This window comes from Elephas maximus, chromosome 2 (genome assembly GCF_024166365.1).
Source record: "Elephas maximus indicus isolate mEleMax1 chromosome 2, mEleMax1 primary haplotype, whole genome shotgun sequence".
Classification (NCBI taxonomy): domain Eukaryota; kingdom Metazoa; phylum Chordata; class Mammalia; order Proboscidea; family Elephantidae; genus Elephas; species Elephas maximus.
In genome coordinates, this window is record NC_064820.1 from 234,285,533 (window position 1) to 234,302,987 (window position 17,455).

A 17,455-nucleotide genomic window follows, 5' to 3' on the forward strand; every position below is an offset into this window, starting at 1 on the left:
GAGGAAATAAATCATATTTTCCAAGTCAGACTTCCAGAATCAAGGGAGTTGCTTGAGAAAGAACAAACTAGGAAATGAATGTACAGTCCTCAGAAAGACAAATGGTTGGGTTGTTTTGGAGTCCTGTCACTGACTCACCATGTAAACTGAATGGCAGAAGGCCTAGAAAGCTGACAACTAATCTTTCTCCTCTACCTGGAAGAGAATGAGAAGATGTTAAAATCATCTTGTGCAAACTTGGGGCACAGGTAAAATCTGACACTCAGTTATGAGTTAGAAGTATCACACTCCTAGTTGACAGTTCCTTCTCTGGGGACTGAATCTTTGCAACAGCTCAAAAAGATATTGCTCTTGGCATTTGTGCGACATAAAAAATCCCATTCCAAATAATGCAAAGAATCAATGGCTTCTAAACTATGTGTTGGAGCTTGTTTGGAAAAGTGCCCTGAGAAAGTGAACTATCTCTAGTCCCCCTTCCCCTAAGAAAATGAACTGGATGGTGAGACACCTCAGTGACCTACCCCAGTGAGAGTGTAGGGAGGGGAATTATTCTGGGAAGGGAAAATAACAAAAAGGTTTGTTGATGTAGCATCATCACATTCCCTGAAGGATAAGAGAATTATTATCTTTCCCCTACGAACTGCATGTGGTTCATTAAAATGCCCAAAACAGACATGGTCATGGAAAAATATCCTACAGCTGTAATTTCTGCCTGTCACATAAGGACTCCTGCAGTAAGATACCAGTAACTTACCTTGGCACTTTCCCAATCATTTGAAATTAAATACACTCTGATTATCCCATTACGGAACTAGCGTGAAGCAATAGAAAGATGTTTTCATTCAGTAGTTTACAGAGGAATAACTGATGCGAGAAGTACCTGAGTAGCTGATCCACAGTATCAAGTTGACTGCTAAGTTTCGAGTGGACACAAATGCCAGACATTCTGCACCATGCTGTTCTCACTACATTAAAAGGCCCCCTTTACATTTTTGAGCAGATATTAAATTAATAATTCTTTTCCTATGCTTTCTTTTTGTTTTTATAGTACTTCAGTTGTTCTATAGAAGTAAAAGTTCCCTGTTTTATAGTTACTTAAAATTGGGGTGTCCCATTTCCCCTTGGTTACCTAATTGTCCAGTCATGCTTATCAACAATTTCCAAATTCTACATCTTGCCTAATAGGTCTTTTTCCTTTCCAATGTATTTTGTCTGGATTATTGAGTATAATTTTACTTAATTTCAGAGATGCTGGTGCCTTGGTGACACAGTGGTTAAGAGTTCAGCTGCTAACCAAAAAGTCAGCAGTTTGAATCCAAAGCCACCAGCGAGTCCTTAGAAATGCTATGGGGCAGTTCTACTCTGTCCTATAGGGTCACTATAAGTTGGGATCAACTCATTGGCAATGGGTTTTATGCCTTCATCTGTAAAGGGATAGCATTCTATTTTCAGCCATACCCTGCTATGTTGTATGTATATATTCTCTGACCCTTCTGGTAGATTTCAAGGAAATATCCTCTCTGTCACTTAAAAGACTAATGACTTATTTGGCAAGTTATCAGCCCTTTTAAAACCCAGTTATAAATTCTACCCTTTTTTATACATGCAGTAACATCTTTAAAATTTATCAAATAGCATTTAAACTCTTTCCTCCTTTTTCAAGGTGAGGCATCTCTGTGGAGATAATAATGTTGCTTTACAACCATATTGATTCAATACCCAAACTCAAGTGAACAACAACAACAACAAAAGCAACTAATCTTGTAGCTTTACTGAGATTTGTTTTAAAAAATAATTAATTGAAAATGAAGGTCTTTTGCTGTACCCTTGACTTCTATTTTTTCATAAGAGATATGATCATATACTGAAAATCTTCCAATAAACTTAGTTTATTAGACCATTAGCATGGTTACTGTTTTGTTCACTTCTTTGTCTTCAGAGCCTTGATACCTGTAGAATAAAATAACCAGCTGTTTAAATAGGAGATAATACAAGCAGAAGATCAATGAAGCATTAAAAATTTTGTGTACCTAATAATGCGTGAAAGGGTATAATAGAATAGGTGATTCATCAATGCAACAAACATCCTTGTATAGTAGGAAGACCATTTCAGCAGCCCACAGGACAGGTAGAAAAAAGCGGATAGACTGGAGACATTATTAAAAAATAAAATTCAGAGGCGGGACCAAGATGGCTGACTAGGTAGAAGGTCTAGATCCCAGGCTTCACCAGCTCAGCAGGCACCCTCCCAGACACAGCCACCAAACTGGACCCGGACTGCAGCGAGCAGAACTCCGGGACTTCCCTTTCACTTGATAAAGAACACTTTCACTATCTCAAAGTTGCCATAAGAAAATAATACATTGTTCGTACAAGGTCCAAATCACATAACATCCTATTTCACAGAACGTATCATAGATATTAAGCAACCCATGACTGTAATCTACTATATTGTCTTCTAATACTTTCAGAGTTTTCTCTTTCACATATAGTTCTTTAAATCATCTAGAATTCATTCCTGTGAATGATGTGAGGTAGAAGTTGAATGTTAGCTACTGAATTTTTCCTTTTTATCCATAAGGATAAACAATTGTGTTGCACAATTATTAGTGTTCCTTCTTTTGGATGATCTCCAGTATGTCCCCATACTTTATCAAGTGTCCCTACGTTTGGAGCTGTTTCTGAGCTCTCTCTTCACGTCCATTGTTCTGTCAGTCACTCCATGGGCCAATAAAAGAATGTCAATTTCTATAGGCTGGTCACGACATGCAAAAAATAATAAGTCCTTGGTATCAGGTAGGGCAAAATACATGACTTAATTACCCTCTGGAGAATGATTTACATCTTTTGGGCCCTTGGTAATTAAATCCATATTTTAGCATCAGCTTTGAATAAAATGCCTTTTTTCATATTGATTGAGATTATATTTGACACTATAGATCAATTTGGGAAAGATGATAAAAATTATACTGAGCTTTCCAATACTTGATGAAGTTATACCTCCCCATGTATTTAGATCTTCTTTAAACATCTTTAACTAAATCTTTTAAGTTCCTGAATAAAGTTATTACAAAAATTAGACTAGATTTGTATGCAGGTACAACATATTTTGATGATATTCCATATGATTTATAAACTATATGTTTAAAATATTTGTTATTGATTTAACGGAATGCAGCTCAATTTCTGTTCATTGACTCAGAATTCACAATCTTGTTATAATACTTCAGTAATTTAAATAACTTAGAATTTCTTTTTTATTTTGTCATTACTCATATATTTCATCATCAAATAAAGAAAATTTGTTTTCTTACTTCCCTTACTCATACTTTTTTCTCTTTCCTTACTTTCTTGCTTCCTACTACCATTCTGTACTGTCAAGGACTTCAGATACAATACTTTAGTTGGGTTAAAGAAGTACCTTTGTAATCCCAGTTTGTTAAAGCATAAAATGACTCTGATTTACATAATGTTTTATAGAACATCAATAAACTTTTTTTTATGATCTGAACATGTAAAAATTAAATTATTTTTCAAGAAATTACCATTGTATGTCATGGGGTAACCATACTCATTGTCATCGAGTTGATTCCAACTCATAGTGACCCTATAAAACAGACTAGAACTTCCCTCCAGGTTTTCCAAGGAGCAGATGGTGGATTCAAACTGCTGACCTTTTGGTAAGCAGCCAAGCTGTTAACCACTGCGCCACCAGGGCTACTTTATTTAATGCTATCTATGAAATTTATGAAATTAATATTTTGTATAGAGCCATCCATGGATATAATTTACTTCTAAATTTTGTTTTGTATTATTTTTTAATTGAATTAAAATTCATGTAACATAAAATTAAGGAATTTAAAGTGTATGATTTTTTTGCCTTAGTACATTCTCAGTGTTGGAGATTTGTGTTTTGACATGAAGGTTATGCTACAATTGGAAAATAATTCATGGATTTCCCTTATTATTATATACTCTGAGATGATTTTGTAAAATTGGAATTATTTGCTCCCTGACTACATAGTAGAACTCATTGTGATAGCTTAAGATACTTGAAGTTTCTTTGAGTGATTATTTTATCTATCAATTTAATTTCTTTCATTGTTTACAGCACAATTCAGATTTTTTTATTTGATTCTCCTGAGATATTTTTGCCAGGTTATAGTTTCTATTTTTCCATATCATATAAATTTGTAAATTTGGTGGTATAGAGTTATGCACAATACCTTTAAAATGTGTTTATTCTCTGAAATCTGAAGTGATATCCTCTCTTTATTGCCTATACTGTTTATTCGTGCTTCTGGCATTTTAGGTCATATTATTAATCCATCAGTTGCTTGTCAACATCAGGTAATTTTCACTGGCACTTTTGCCAGCTGAATGTTCATTCAGAAATTGTAATTTATTAATTTCTGCCCTTTATTTATTTTTTTTTTCCATTTAAGTTTGTTTGGTTGTTCTTTTCTTGGCCTTTTTTGACACATATTTTCTCCGTTATGGTTGTATCAGGAAAACTAAAACCAGTGTAGATATCACAGACAGAAAGGGATTGAATACAGAAAAATAGAGACCAAAAAACAAAACAAAACATTGGAAGGTCTAGAAAAGCAGAGGTTCAGGGAGCTTTCTTGTTCAGGATTTGTAGGAAAGTTATGTTGACGCTCTCAAAACTCAGGGAGGCCACGTTAGCTTTCAGTGGTTAAGCAGAATACACTCCTAAGAGCAATGTATGAAGATCTTATAGCACAAAGTAGAACTGCCCCATGTGGTTTCCAAAGGTATAATCTTTCAGGAAGCAGACCGTCATATCTTTCTCCAGCAGAACAGCTGGTGGGCTAGAAATGTCTACCTTTTGATTAACAGCCAAGCATTTCATCACTGTACCACGAAGGCTCCTATGAGTTATACATTTTCAGAAAGTTACAATGGTGATACTGAGAGGTCCCATGTAATGTTCTCACAGTTCCCCCTGTTTACTACATCTTACATAACTATTGTAAAATTTCCAGCCAAGAAATTTTTTTGTGAAGTGTATGTATAGTTTGATATCATTTAATCACGTTTAATTCTGTGAACCACTACCAAAATCAAGATATGGAACTCCTTCATCATCACAAAGATCTCCCTCTTGCTATCCCTTTATAAACATACAAAGTCCACTGCCCACATCGTTTCAAACTCTTAAAAATCCATGATAACCTAAAATTATTTCTTCATTTCTATGATTTTTGTAACCTTAAGAAATAACATTCTTATATAAATGGAATCATAGAGTACGTGACTTTTGGGGTTTTTTCGCCTCAGAATATTGACCTTTACATCCATCCACGTTGTTGCGTACAGCAATAGTACATTCCTGTTTATTGCTGAATAGTATTACAGGGTATGAATGGATCAGAGTTTGCTAAACCATTACCTGTTTGAGAAGATTTTGACTGTTTCCAATTTGGAGCTATTATAAATGAAGATGTTGTGAACAATTATGTAGAGGTTTGGCTTGTTTTGTTTTGGTGGTTCCAGGGTGGGGGTTAATCAGCCTGCCGTCCACTGCCCATACTTCACCAGTGACAGGAGGGGCAGGTTTGATGAGGACAAAGGAGGTTTATTATTGGCTACCAGCGTGGGAGGGAAGGGAAAAAAGGAAAGAGGATTGTTTTACATGGACCACTGAGTTTACGGAGATAAAAAAAAATTGCTGTAGACCCCATATATTCATACTCTACAAATATTTTATCTAGTATGAATTTGAAAGAACATGAGATAATTTCCTGAAAATCCACAGCAAACAATGGTGTAACATTATTTTTATTTTTATAAAAAGAATGGAAATTTTGTCATCTGAACCAAAAAAACCAAAAAACCAAACCCAGTGCCGTCGAGTCAATTCCAACTCATAGCGACCCTATAGGACAGAGTAGAACTGGCCCATAGAGTTTCCAAGGAGGGCCTGGCAGATTCAAACTGCCTACCTTTTGGTTAGCAGCCGTAGCACTTAACCACTACGCCACCAGGGCTTCCTGTCATCTGAACAGAGCACCAGAACTCTTCTTAGGAGAAAGTTCTTTATATCTGGAAACACATTTTTAATACTTTCTCAGCTTGTAAACTGGATCTTCCAAGCTCTGGGTGTTTGTTGGTGTCAAAACACTACAAGAAGGGAGATGACTGAAATACAGGGGAAAGAGTGTAGCAATCCTGGGAAAATATGAAAGAAGCAGACTGCATTGAAAGATTCAAGCGTGCTCAGTACATGCTGTCATATCTGAGTTATCTCCACTCAATAAAAGTTTATTTAAAGTATTCTAAACTCATAAGTGATTAATAAAGAGCCAGAACAAGGCCACAGTCACTTTAAGAATAGAAGTCCTCAGGGGATTTGTAGAAATTTTTGAGTTCCATTAGAAAACAGCAGACGATGTAATTGATGAGACTCACATCCATTCTATGTAGATTTAGAAAGTCAGGTTAAAGCTGCACCTAATACCTGGCTACATTTCCTTGAACACAGTCTTCTCCAGGAAACTCTTCCCTCTCCATATTCACCCCCGCTTGTGTGGTCCTCCTTGTACTTTTAGTTTTATTTACTTGAGACTTCTTGGTAAAAGCCTCTTAATCTCAAAGCTTTCAGTTAGCGCCTTGATATTCAATTAGATAACTCCCTCTAGTTTTTCCGTCATGAATCTTATCTCAACTTCATTTCCATGGTATTTTATATTTGTTTAGGGTCCATGTTATGGACTGAATTGTGTCTCTCAAAAATATTTGTTGTAAATCTTAACCTCCACACTTGTGCTTAAAATAACATTTTTGAATGAGTTTTCCTTGTTATGTTAATGAGGCAGTATTAGTGTAGGGTGTGTTTTAAGTCAATCTGGTTTAAGATATAAAGAGCAGATTAAGCAAAAAGATGGGGGAAGATAGATACCACGCCACCTGAAGATCACCAAGAAACCAGGAACAAGGATCTTCCCCCAGAGCCCACATAGAGACAGAGCCTTTGTGACCGTTAACGTCACAACATGTTTTCTCCTTTTCAAAATGAGTGATTAAGAGCTTGCGTAACTAATGCCACAATGATACTCTAAATAACCTTTAAGTTTTTTTTTTTTTTTTGCCTACCTGTTCCTTTCTGCATAATTTGGTTAATGGTTCTTTTTTGTTCCATCTGACCACCTGTGACTTGTGACTCCCAACATAAAGATTAGAGTCCAGATGTCCAGCATGTATATCTTTAGTCTGATAAGGAGTCTCTTGTAATTGTCTTGTAATGTATAACTCATCCAGCCATCTGTGGGCTATGTGCCTAAAGACACTGTGTAACCCTTGCAAGAACGATATATAAGCTCTAACGTAAAATTGCCTTTGGGGACTCCATGAAGACAGCCAATGTTGCTGTCGGGCTTTCTGTTGGTGTCACTTCCTAATAAACTTTCTTTCTCTTTCTGACTTGGAGTACGGTTCATTGGCTTAATTGCTCCAGGGCATGGATGCTAATTAGGAAATACCTGCCTCTACAGCTGGGTCCTGAATCCAGACTTCTACCCTCCTAAGCTGTGAGGAAACACATTTCAGCTCGTTAAAGCTACCCACTTGTGGTATTTCTGTTCTAGTAGCACCAGATAGCTAAAAAAATCCATCTTTCTCAGTGATAATAAATTTAGTGTGGACATATGCCATTTCTTTCTTGATTTATTACTATGCTTCACAACTTGCACACAACTTGGCATTGAATACTTGCACATCAAAAATGTGATAAATGGGTTAATAAATGATTGGGAGGTTAATACTTCAAACACTGAAAGGATAGAACACAGCCAGTGCATTATGTTCCTAATTATGTCTATCTAATTTTTTTAATTGATTACTAACGATGGTTCATTTCCTGCCTTCTTTATTTTTAATTTTAAATGGGTACTGATCTAAACCTACAAGACCCTCCCACAATAATCTTCTTCATCTAACATAATGTATTTATTTTTTTGTGTGTAAGCTGAACAAGGAGAACAATAAATTACATAATTCAATGCCTGCTATAATGAAGTAAAACAGAATGTATAATACTATGCATCACATAAAATTTCCAGAATCAAGATGTCAATGTTCCTCATTTTAAAAAAAAGGAATTTGTTGCTGTTGTGCCATCCAGTCAGTTCTGACTCATGGTAACCCCATGTGTTACAGATTAGAACTGTTCCATAGGATTTTCTTGGCTGTAATCTTTATAGAAGTAGCAGTAGATACATTGTCAGAGCTTTTCTTCCATGGCACAACAAGATGGGTTTGAACTGCCATTATACATGAAAAAGTCCATGGATGAAACAGTTGTGGAAAATAAAGCTCAGTGCTTCAGTACAAATAGTGAAAATAGTGTGATAAAGATGTTATCTGGAAGACAAATCACAACTTAAAAAAAAAATGCTTTTATGGCCATCCAAGCAACAACAATTGGTCTCCATTTACCTGGAATAGCAGAGGAAGAAGGAAATTCAGGAATTGGAATGTGTGTCTGGTTGCCACCATGAACAATTGCCTCCTATACCATGGGACCAGAAAGGAATGATGCCTGACTTCCACTTCTGAATGATTTGATCAAAGATTCTGTAGAAGAATGCCGATCAATTGTGGGAAAATACTGAACAGATTCTCAAATTTTCAATGGAATTCAGATTCTCTGGAACCGCTGAAGCTGGATAGAGCCCAAAACTATTGCTCTGAGATAATCTTTAAACTTTAAATCTAAAACCACGACTATGCTGTGAAGTTTTGTTTGAATCAAACAATAGTTTAGCTTAAGTAGTAAAGTATGTCTGCCTTGAACCTTGTGCTCTTTTAAAGAATTATCCATGTAAAATCAAACTGGGTGCAGCATTTTGAAAGATTCAATGAGAACCTTATGGGCAGTAAGGTTATGTCAATGTTGGTGGAATAATTTTGAAAAGTATAGCAGGAATTGTACAACTTGAAGAATGTTAGCACTGTCACTGAGATGGCGGTTTTTTTTTTTTTTTTTTGCTGTGCATATTGTAACCAAAATATAGAATAAAAAAGTCAGAAATATGTTTAAAAAAAACAAAAACAAAGCAGTGTTACGGTTACAACAATAAAACCAAAAAAACCAAACCCAGTGCCGTCGACAATAAATGTTACTAATTTTGTCTTTAGGCCATAGAAAATTCTACAGCTGTGAATTTCATAGGGAACAGAGTTTAATGTTAAGCAGCTTTGACTTACTCATTGGCTCCACTACACAAAGGACCAAGCTCTTGCCACCTGCTTTATCCATCATATTTAATCTGCAAACTTTATCCTCAGGTTTTTGTCCTTATACGTTTTTCCACCTCTACACTGCTCTTCAAGGTTCTAAGTAAGTGGAGTATTCTGCTTCAGAATTTTTCCAAGATGCATACATTCAATTTACTACCTGCTTAGAATCCTTGGTAACAAGTAGGTAACATGTCCATCTATAGCTCTTGGAAGGCTGACAGGCTGAATGTATTATTGGTAAATACAGGAAAGAGAGACTGAGCAATCTTATGAATTTCTCGAATATTTTCATGCTCAACTTAATCTCGTGAAGTTTATAATTTAAAAAGAATTTTATATATGCTACTTACGGAATATATTCTTCAGAGAAGACACTGAAGCACAGGCTAAATCAATGATTTGCTTTATGATAGTATTGGGTAAGGGCAAAGTCAAGACTAGACACATAGATTCACAGAATTTTACAGAATTTTAAATAAAGTATTGTAAATAATCCAAAGAAAATATCTCCGATAGGCTCCATTTAAAAGTTGTTCATCACAGTATCTCTTTTAAGAATTTTTTGATAATCATGTAATATTGATTTGCAGAACCTTCTTTAGAACTTTCTTCAGAGCCCCTTTAACCTCTTTATTTCTCAGAGTATAAATAAGAGGGGTAAGCATGGGGGTTACAACAGTGTAGAAGAGAGAAACAAATTTTCCTTGATCCTTGAATCTGCTCTTGGCTGGATGCAGATACATGAAGTTGATGGTCGCATAGAAGATGATGACCACCATGAGGTGGGAGGAACAGGTCCCAAATGCTTTCTGTCGGCCAGTAGCTGACTTGATCCTTAAAACTGCTTGGGCAGTGTAGCCATAGGAAACTAGGATGGATGAGACAGGCACTATAAGGAAAAGGATACTTGCCACGAAAAGCTCAGCCTCATTGAATATGGTGTCCACACAGGCCAACTTCTTGAGCACAGGCACCTCACAGAAAAAATGGTCAATTTGGCGATGAGCACAGAAGGGCAGCTGCAGAGTGAGAGTGGCCATCCTGCTGAACCATGCCATAGAGGCCAGCGTCATGCAAAGATGGGGATTCATCAAGACAGTGTAATGGAGGGGACGACAGGCAGCAACATAGTGATCATAGGATATTACCGACAGAAGGACACACTCAGTGGATCCCAGTGCAGGGGAGACATAGAGTTGAACCACAAAGCCACCATAGGTAATGATTTTCATGGGATACCATAAGTTTACCAGGAGCTGGGGGATAACACTCCTTGTGAAGCAAAGGTCCGGGAAAGAGAGATGAGAAAGGAAGAAATACTTGGGTGTGTGAAGCTTGGGTTCCAGGCGACATACCAAGATAATGGCGGTGTTGCCAAAGATGGTTAGCAAATACAATATCAAGATGACCAAAAATAGAATCTTCTGAAAGCCTGTTTAGTTGCTTTCATTGGTGCTCCTCAGTATACCCATTTGTAAAGTATGCTCCAGAATGCTGAGGCATAGCTGAGAAAGATGATATATGTATAAGGTTACGTGAGTGGCAATGTCACCTCCCAAGAAAGTATCCTATGTTAGATGTGGAAAGCCTGGTGACGTAGTGGTTAAGTGTTACGGCTGCTAACCAAAGGTTCGGCCATTTGAATCTGCCAGGCGCTCCTTGGAAACTCTATGGGGAAGTTCTACTCTGTCCTATAGGGTCGCTATGAGTCAGAGTCAACTCGATGGCACTGGGTTTCGTTTGGTTTGGGATGTTAAATGTGTAGAAGTTTATGTCCTTACATTTAGTAAGTGTCATCTATCCATTTTCCTAACGTGTGCATGCCAAGTAAATGCACACTTTCCTCACCTCTTAGCTCTCCTCTAATGCTCTCCAAACAGAGAAGCATGGACATGTTAATAAACAACATCATCTGCTGTAGGAAACCGCTTAGACCATCACTTTATTCCAACTCCACCAGAGTTAACCATTTACACTAATATGTCATTCTAGATACAGGAAAGGGAAAACTCAAATAATTCCAACTAAAAACTGAAAAATTATATTTTATGTAAGCAATTTTGAATTTCATGTTAAAAAAAAAGACATTTCTCATCACCTCTAAAATAGTTGAAATTAGTTAGAAGATAGCATGATTGAAATGTATTTGATATGGTTGGCAATAATTAAAAATCATCCCCTGAGAGCTTATGTGACATATTCAAAGGCATACACTTACTAAGGGTTGAAGATAACAGTTGAATTCATTTCTTCTCATCAAATGCCCCAGCTAATGCTACATACTGTATAGCTTTCACCTTCCTTAACCATTGTTTCTTAGTGTTCTTCTTTGTTTGCTTTTGTTCTGTTCTTGCTTCTTTTTTTTTTAGTGACCCAAGATACTCTTGGCTCAAAAAAAACAGACCTTTGGAAATGTCTTGTTTTCCCTGTGATATTTGAATTTTTTTCCTGACATCATTTGCATTTTAACCATCAGCTAATAGTGTGAAAGCAAAATTTGGTCGCCATTAGTGAAAGCAAGCAAGTAAAGGGATATTTTATTTACACATGAGGACATCATATCTTCTTTATGAAAGAACACTGCTCAGAAAAATATTGTGTCTGCATTATAAAAAGGCCAGTCTTCTTCAGCCCCAGTACTACCAAGGAGCTTTCATCAATCCCTCAGTAAAAATGTCTTTTACTATCATACACTTCAGTAACCTTTCCTTTTAACTATATAGAAAGCTTGATAAAGAACTGGTATGTGTATATGTTGTTGTTGTTGTTAGGTGCCATCGAGTCGGTGCCGACTCGTAGTGACCCTATGCACAACAGAACGAACACTGCCCGGTTCTGTGCCATCCTTACAATTATTGTTATTCTTGACCCAACTGTTGTAGCCACTGTGTCAATCCACCTCGTTGAGGGTCTTCTTCTTTTCCGCTGACCCTGTACTTTGCCAAGCATGATGTCCTTCTCCAGGGACCGATCCCTCCTGACAACATGTCCAAAGTATATAAGACTCAGTCTCGCCATCCTTGCTCCCAAGGAGCATTCTGGTTGTACTTCTTCCAAGACAGATTTATTCGTTATTCTGGCAGTCCATGGTATATTCAATATTCTTCACCAACACCACAATTCAAAGACATCAATTCTTCTTTGATCTTTCTTATTCATTGTCCAGCTTTCACATGCATATGATGGGATTGAAAATACCATGGCTTGAGTCAGGAGCACCTTAGTCTTCAAGTTGACAACTTTGCTCTTCAACACTTTAAAGAGGTCCTTTGCAGCAGATTTACCCAATGCAATGCATCTTTTGATTTCTTGACTGCTGCTTCCATGGCTGTTGATTGTGGATCCAAGTAAAATGAAATCCTTGACAACTTCAATCTTTTCTCTGTTAATCATGATGTTGCTCATTGGTGTAGTTGTGAGGATTTTTGTTTTCTTTATGTTGAGGTGCAGTCCATGCTGAAGGCTGTGGTCTCTGAACTTCATTAGTAAGTGCTTCAAGTCCTCTTCACTTTCAGCAAGTAGGGTTGTGTCACCTGCAAAAAGCAGGTTGTTAATGAGTTTTCCTCCAACCCTGATGTTCCATTCTTCATATTATCCAGCTTCTAGGAATATTTGCTCAGCATACAGATTGAACAGGTATGGTGAAAGAATACAACCCTGATGCACAACTTTCCTGATTTTAAACCAATCAGTATCCCCTTGTTCTCTCTGAGCAACTGCTTCTTGATCTATGTAAAGGCTCCTCAGGAGCGCAATTAAGTGTTCTGGAATCCCCACTCTTCTCAATGTCATCTATAGTTTGTTATGATCCACACAGTCGAATGCCTTTGCACAGTCAATAAAACACAGGTAAACATCCTTCTGGTATTCTCTGCTTTCAGCCAGGATCCATCTGACATCAGCAATGATATCCCTGGTTCCACCTCCTCTTCTGAAACTGGCCTGAATTTCTGGCAGTTCCCATTGATATACTGCTGCAACTGTTTTTGAACAATCTTCAGCAAAATTTTGCTTGTGTGTGGTATTAATGATATTGTTCTATAATTTCCACATTCAGTTGGATCACCTTTCTTGGGAATAGGCATAAATATGGATCTCTTCCAGTCAGTTGACCAGGAAGCTGTCTTCCATATTTCTTGGCATAGACGAGTGAGCACCTCCAGCGCTGCGTCTGTTTGTTGAAACATCTCAATTGATATTCCATCAATTCCTGGAGCCTTGTTTTTCGCCAATGGCTTCGGAGCATCTTGGATTTCTTCCTTCAGTACCTTTGGTTCCTGATCATTTGCTACCTCTTGAAATGGTTGAACATTGACTAATTCTTTTTAGTATAATGACTCTTTGTATTCCTTCCATTTTCTTTTGATGCTTCCTGCATCATTTTTAATATTTTCCCCATAGAATCCTTCACTATTGCAACTCAAGTCTTGAATTTTTTCTTCATTTCTTTCAGATTGAGAAACACTGAGCGTGTTCTTCCCTTTTGGTTTTCCATTTCCAGCTCTTTGCTTTATTTTACTTTGTCTTCTTGAGACGCCTTTGAAATCTTCTGTTCAGTTCTTTTATGTCATCAGTTCTTCCTTTTGCTTTAGCTGCTCGACGCTCAAGAGCAAGTTTCAGAATCTCCTCCGACATCCATCTTGGTCTTTTCTTTCTTTTCAGTGACCTCTTGCTTTCTTCATGGATGATGTCCTTGATGTTATTCCACAACTCGTCTGGTCTTCGGTCACCAGTGTTCAATGCATCAAATCTATCCTTGAGATGTTCTCTAAATTCAGGTGGGATATACTCAAGGTCATACTTTGGCTCTCGTGGACTTGCTCTGATTTTCTTCAGTTTCAGCTTGAACTTGCATATCAGCAATTGATGGTCTGTTCCACAGTCGGCCCCTGGCTTTGTTCTGACTGATGATATTGAGCTTTTCCATGATCTCTTTCCACAGATATAGTCGATTTGATTTCTGTGTATTCCATCTGGCGAGGTCCATGTGTATAGTCGCTGTTTATGCTGGTGAAAGGAGGTACTTGCAATGAAGAAGTTGTTGGTCTTGCCAAATTCTATCATTCGATCTCCAACATTGTTTCTATCACCAAGGCCATGTTTTCCAACTACTGATCCTTCTTTTTTTCCAGCTCTTGCAATAAAATCACCAGTAATTATCAATGCATCTTGGCTGCATGTTTGATCAATTTCAGACTGCAACAGCTGAAAAAAGTCTTCTGTTTCTTCATCTTTGGCCCTATAGGTTGGTGCGTATATTTGAATAATATTCGTATTAACTGGTCTTCCTTGTAGGCATATGGATATTATCCTATCACTGACAGCATTGTAGTTCAGGATAGATCTTGAAATGTTCTTTTAGACGGTGAATGCAACACTATTCTTCTTCAAGCCGTCATTCCCAGCATAGTAGACTATATGATTGTCTGATTCAAAATGGCCAATACCAGTCCATTTTAGTTCACTAATGCTTAGGATATCGATGTTTATGCGCTCCATTTAATTTTCGATGATTTCTAATTTTCCTAGTTTCATACTTTGTACATTCCACATTCCGATTATTAATGGATGTTTGCAGCTGTTTCTTCTCATTTTGTGTATATAGATATGTATAGATATATTTTATACAAGAAAATTAAAAAAAAAAAACTCACTGTCCAGTTGAATTTGACTCATTGCGACCCTGTAGGACAGAGTAGAACTGCCCCATAAGGTTTCCGAGGAGTGGCTGGTAGACTCAAACTGCTGACCTTGTGGTTAACAGCTGTAGCTGTTAATCACTGCACCTCTAGGGCTATATCCGTATCTGTACCTATATCTCTATCTGTATTTACGTGAAAAGAGTCACTGGGTGGCACAATTGGTTAAGCGCTTAACTACTAAGTGAAAGGTTGGCGGTTCAAACCCACCCATTGGCACCTCAGAAGTAAGCCCTGGACATCTGCTTTCGAAAGTTAAAAGTCTTGAAAACTCTATGCTGTGCAGGTCTACTCTGAACTCATGGGGTACCATGAATCAAAATCAACTTAATGGCAACTAACAACAACAACAATACGTGTGTGTGTGTATATACATATATATCAATTTGATGAAGTTCATGATAGCATATGAGATTCCTGAGACGAGGGGCATATCTGAAGTGATTTTACAGTCCCTAGTTCTTAGAGTGTTCAGTGCACAATAGCATCTCAAATATCATTCCACTATCTCCCCAAGCTATGTCCATCATTTTATACGTCTTTTGTTTTCCCAAGACAGACTAACTCAGCTGTAGTTAACTAGTAGATTGTTGATATGATCATGAAATTAGAGATTAAAGAAGTTCAAAAAACTTTGGTAGAAGGAACATAACAAATCATTTTGAACCTGACTTCTGGGCGTAAAAATGAATATTTACTTGTTTCCACTGCCAAATGTTTAACTCACTTCATATTTGGATTAAATTTTACAATAATTGTTTTTGGATTTCATCAGAAATACCTTCACCTTTTAGGGTCTCTATCAGTCGTAATCGACTCGACAGCAGTGGATTTTTGGGTTTTCCTCCCTAAGGATCCTATCATATTTAATTAATTTGAATACCACTAAACAAAGTTCTCTGTAATATTAAAGACTGCTCTTTCTGTGCAAAAGATCATCTGAGATAACTATAGCACTAGGTCTGACGTTCCCTTGATAAATTCTATTTTCTTTTCTTCTGATCTTTGCAGGTCCACAAATTTCAATTTTATGAAGTAAAATCACTTAAACGAGATAATCATATATTATGGACAGTCATTATTTCGAACTCTAAGATAAAATACGATCTGATCTCCTATTCTTATTCCAGTGCTAACTTTGTTTGTTAACTCCTGATTGCACCCATTTTATTGCTTCTGTATAAGATATCAGAAAGGATGCAGGGACGCTAATCAAAGAACCAGAAACTGCAATTGCCAATAATCCCTAGTTCTTCACAAAAATCACCAGGAGAAGGAGCTCTACCATGTACTCGTCAAGGGTGTTTAGTGATGCCTCAAATAGAACATGCAGTAGTGATGGAAGAATTACTACCATACATTGATGCAAAATAAAACATTTCTGCTCTTTCCTAGGAAGTGTTCAAGATAATTAGTAAAAGTCCCTGTATTTAAACCCAAATCCACATTTTGAGATCTAATCCCTGGCCTTCTGCACAAACCTCTCTCAAATTTCTGATCTTCCACCAAACTGGCTCCCTCAAACATGTGTTGCTCCACCCCGTTTGTATGTGGCTTCATTAATAGCGTTAATGTCAGTAGGGACTTGTGTATGTGGCAAGTAAGAGACACAGATACGCATGGTCCTCCACTTGATTTTGATGAAGTCCACCACAACCTTGTAATGACAACAATGAACACATCCTGCAGTATCCTGATTATTACCTTGTCCTTTTCCCCCTACTGTCTCCCAGTGGGGAGCTTCACAGATTTTATTTGTTTCTGAGCAAATCTTTTCGAATTAATTTTCTTTCCATAAATATGCAGCTCCATACCCTGAACAATGCTTTTTCTCATTGTTCGGACCCAAGCTCTCTCTGGCTTTGTATTCCCATGACAAACAACTTCTGCCTTGGATCATCTGCCGCTTCATTCTAAATCTTTCAAGTCTTCACAGTGAACATTTATGAGCAGACTCACAGCCTCCATGCATCTTTCAAAGGTGCATTTAGAGTACACAGAAAGTAATTAGTTCTACTTATAGACACCATGGAACTTGAACTCATTTAAAAAACAGCTAGGTTTGACCATGTCACACATCCTCATTACTCATGACAAACTGCATATATTAATGAATATGGAAAAATTTTACATAAATTCTAAAAAACCCTTATTTAAAGAGATGTAAATACTAGTAGATGAATGCAATAGTTCATACTTCCCCTTTAAGCCTGATCATGTTATCAGAAAGAATAGAAAATAGAAAGTAGCTATTAAACACAGACAGTCTTAAAACTATAGAATGCTCTTAAGTCTATACAACAGAGTGCACGTATTGTGTGCCTGATGCATTTCAATTTAATAAAAACACATGGACACAGAGATCAAAACCCTCTTCCCTAAGCACCAGCATTCACACCACTAACCTTAGAGAAACAAGGTGTTGAATGTAGCAGGCCATGAGAAATCAAATATTTCATTGGGTGTAGAGTTCCATATAAAAGATTGCTCCA

The 17,455-nt window shown here is 37.1% G+C and overlaps 1 protein-coding gene across 1 annotated transcript; it reads right to left on the reverse strand.

Annotated features, from left to right (window-relative positions):
- Positions 1-9,833: 9,833 nt before the first annotated feature.
- On the reverse strand, positions 9,834-11,158 carry LOC126068570 (olfactory receptor 2G2-like). The gene is made up of 2 exons (XM_049871252.1): positions 11,113-11,158; positions 9,834-10,696 (listed from the first exon to the last, which is right to left on the reverse strand). Exons 1-2 carry the CDS (start codon positions 11,156-11,158, stop codon positions 9,834-9,836), a joined length of 909 nt encoding a protein of 302 aa, XP_049727209.1.
- Between the last annotated feature and the right edge of the window lie 6,297 nt (positions 11,159-17,455).

Excerpts from the sequence above, each read along its gene's own strand:
- LOC126068570 (XM_049871252.1), bottom strand. The coding sequence starts at position 11,158 with ATGTCCATGCTTCTCTGTTTGGAGAGCATTAGAGGAGAGCTAAGAG. Across the intron at positions 10,697-11,112 it reads CATTAGAGGAGAGCTAAGAG|GCTTTCAGAAGATTCTATTT; the intron begins GTGAGGAAAGTG and ends GCAACTAAACAG.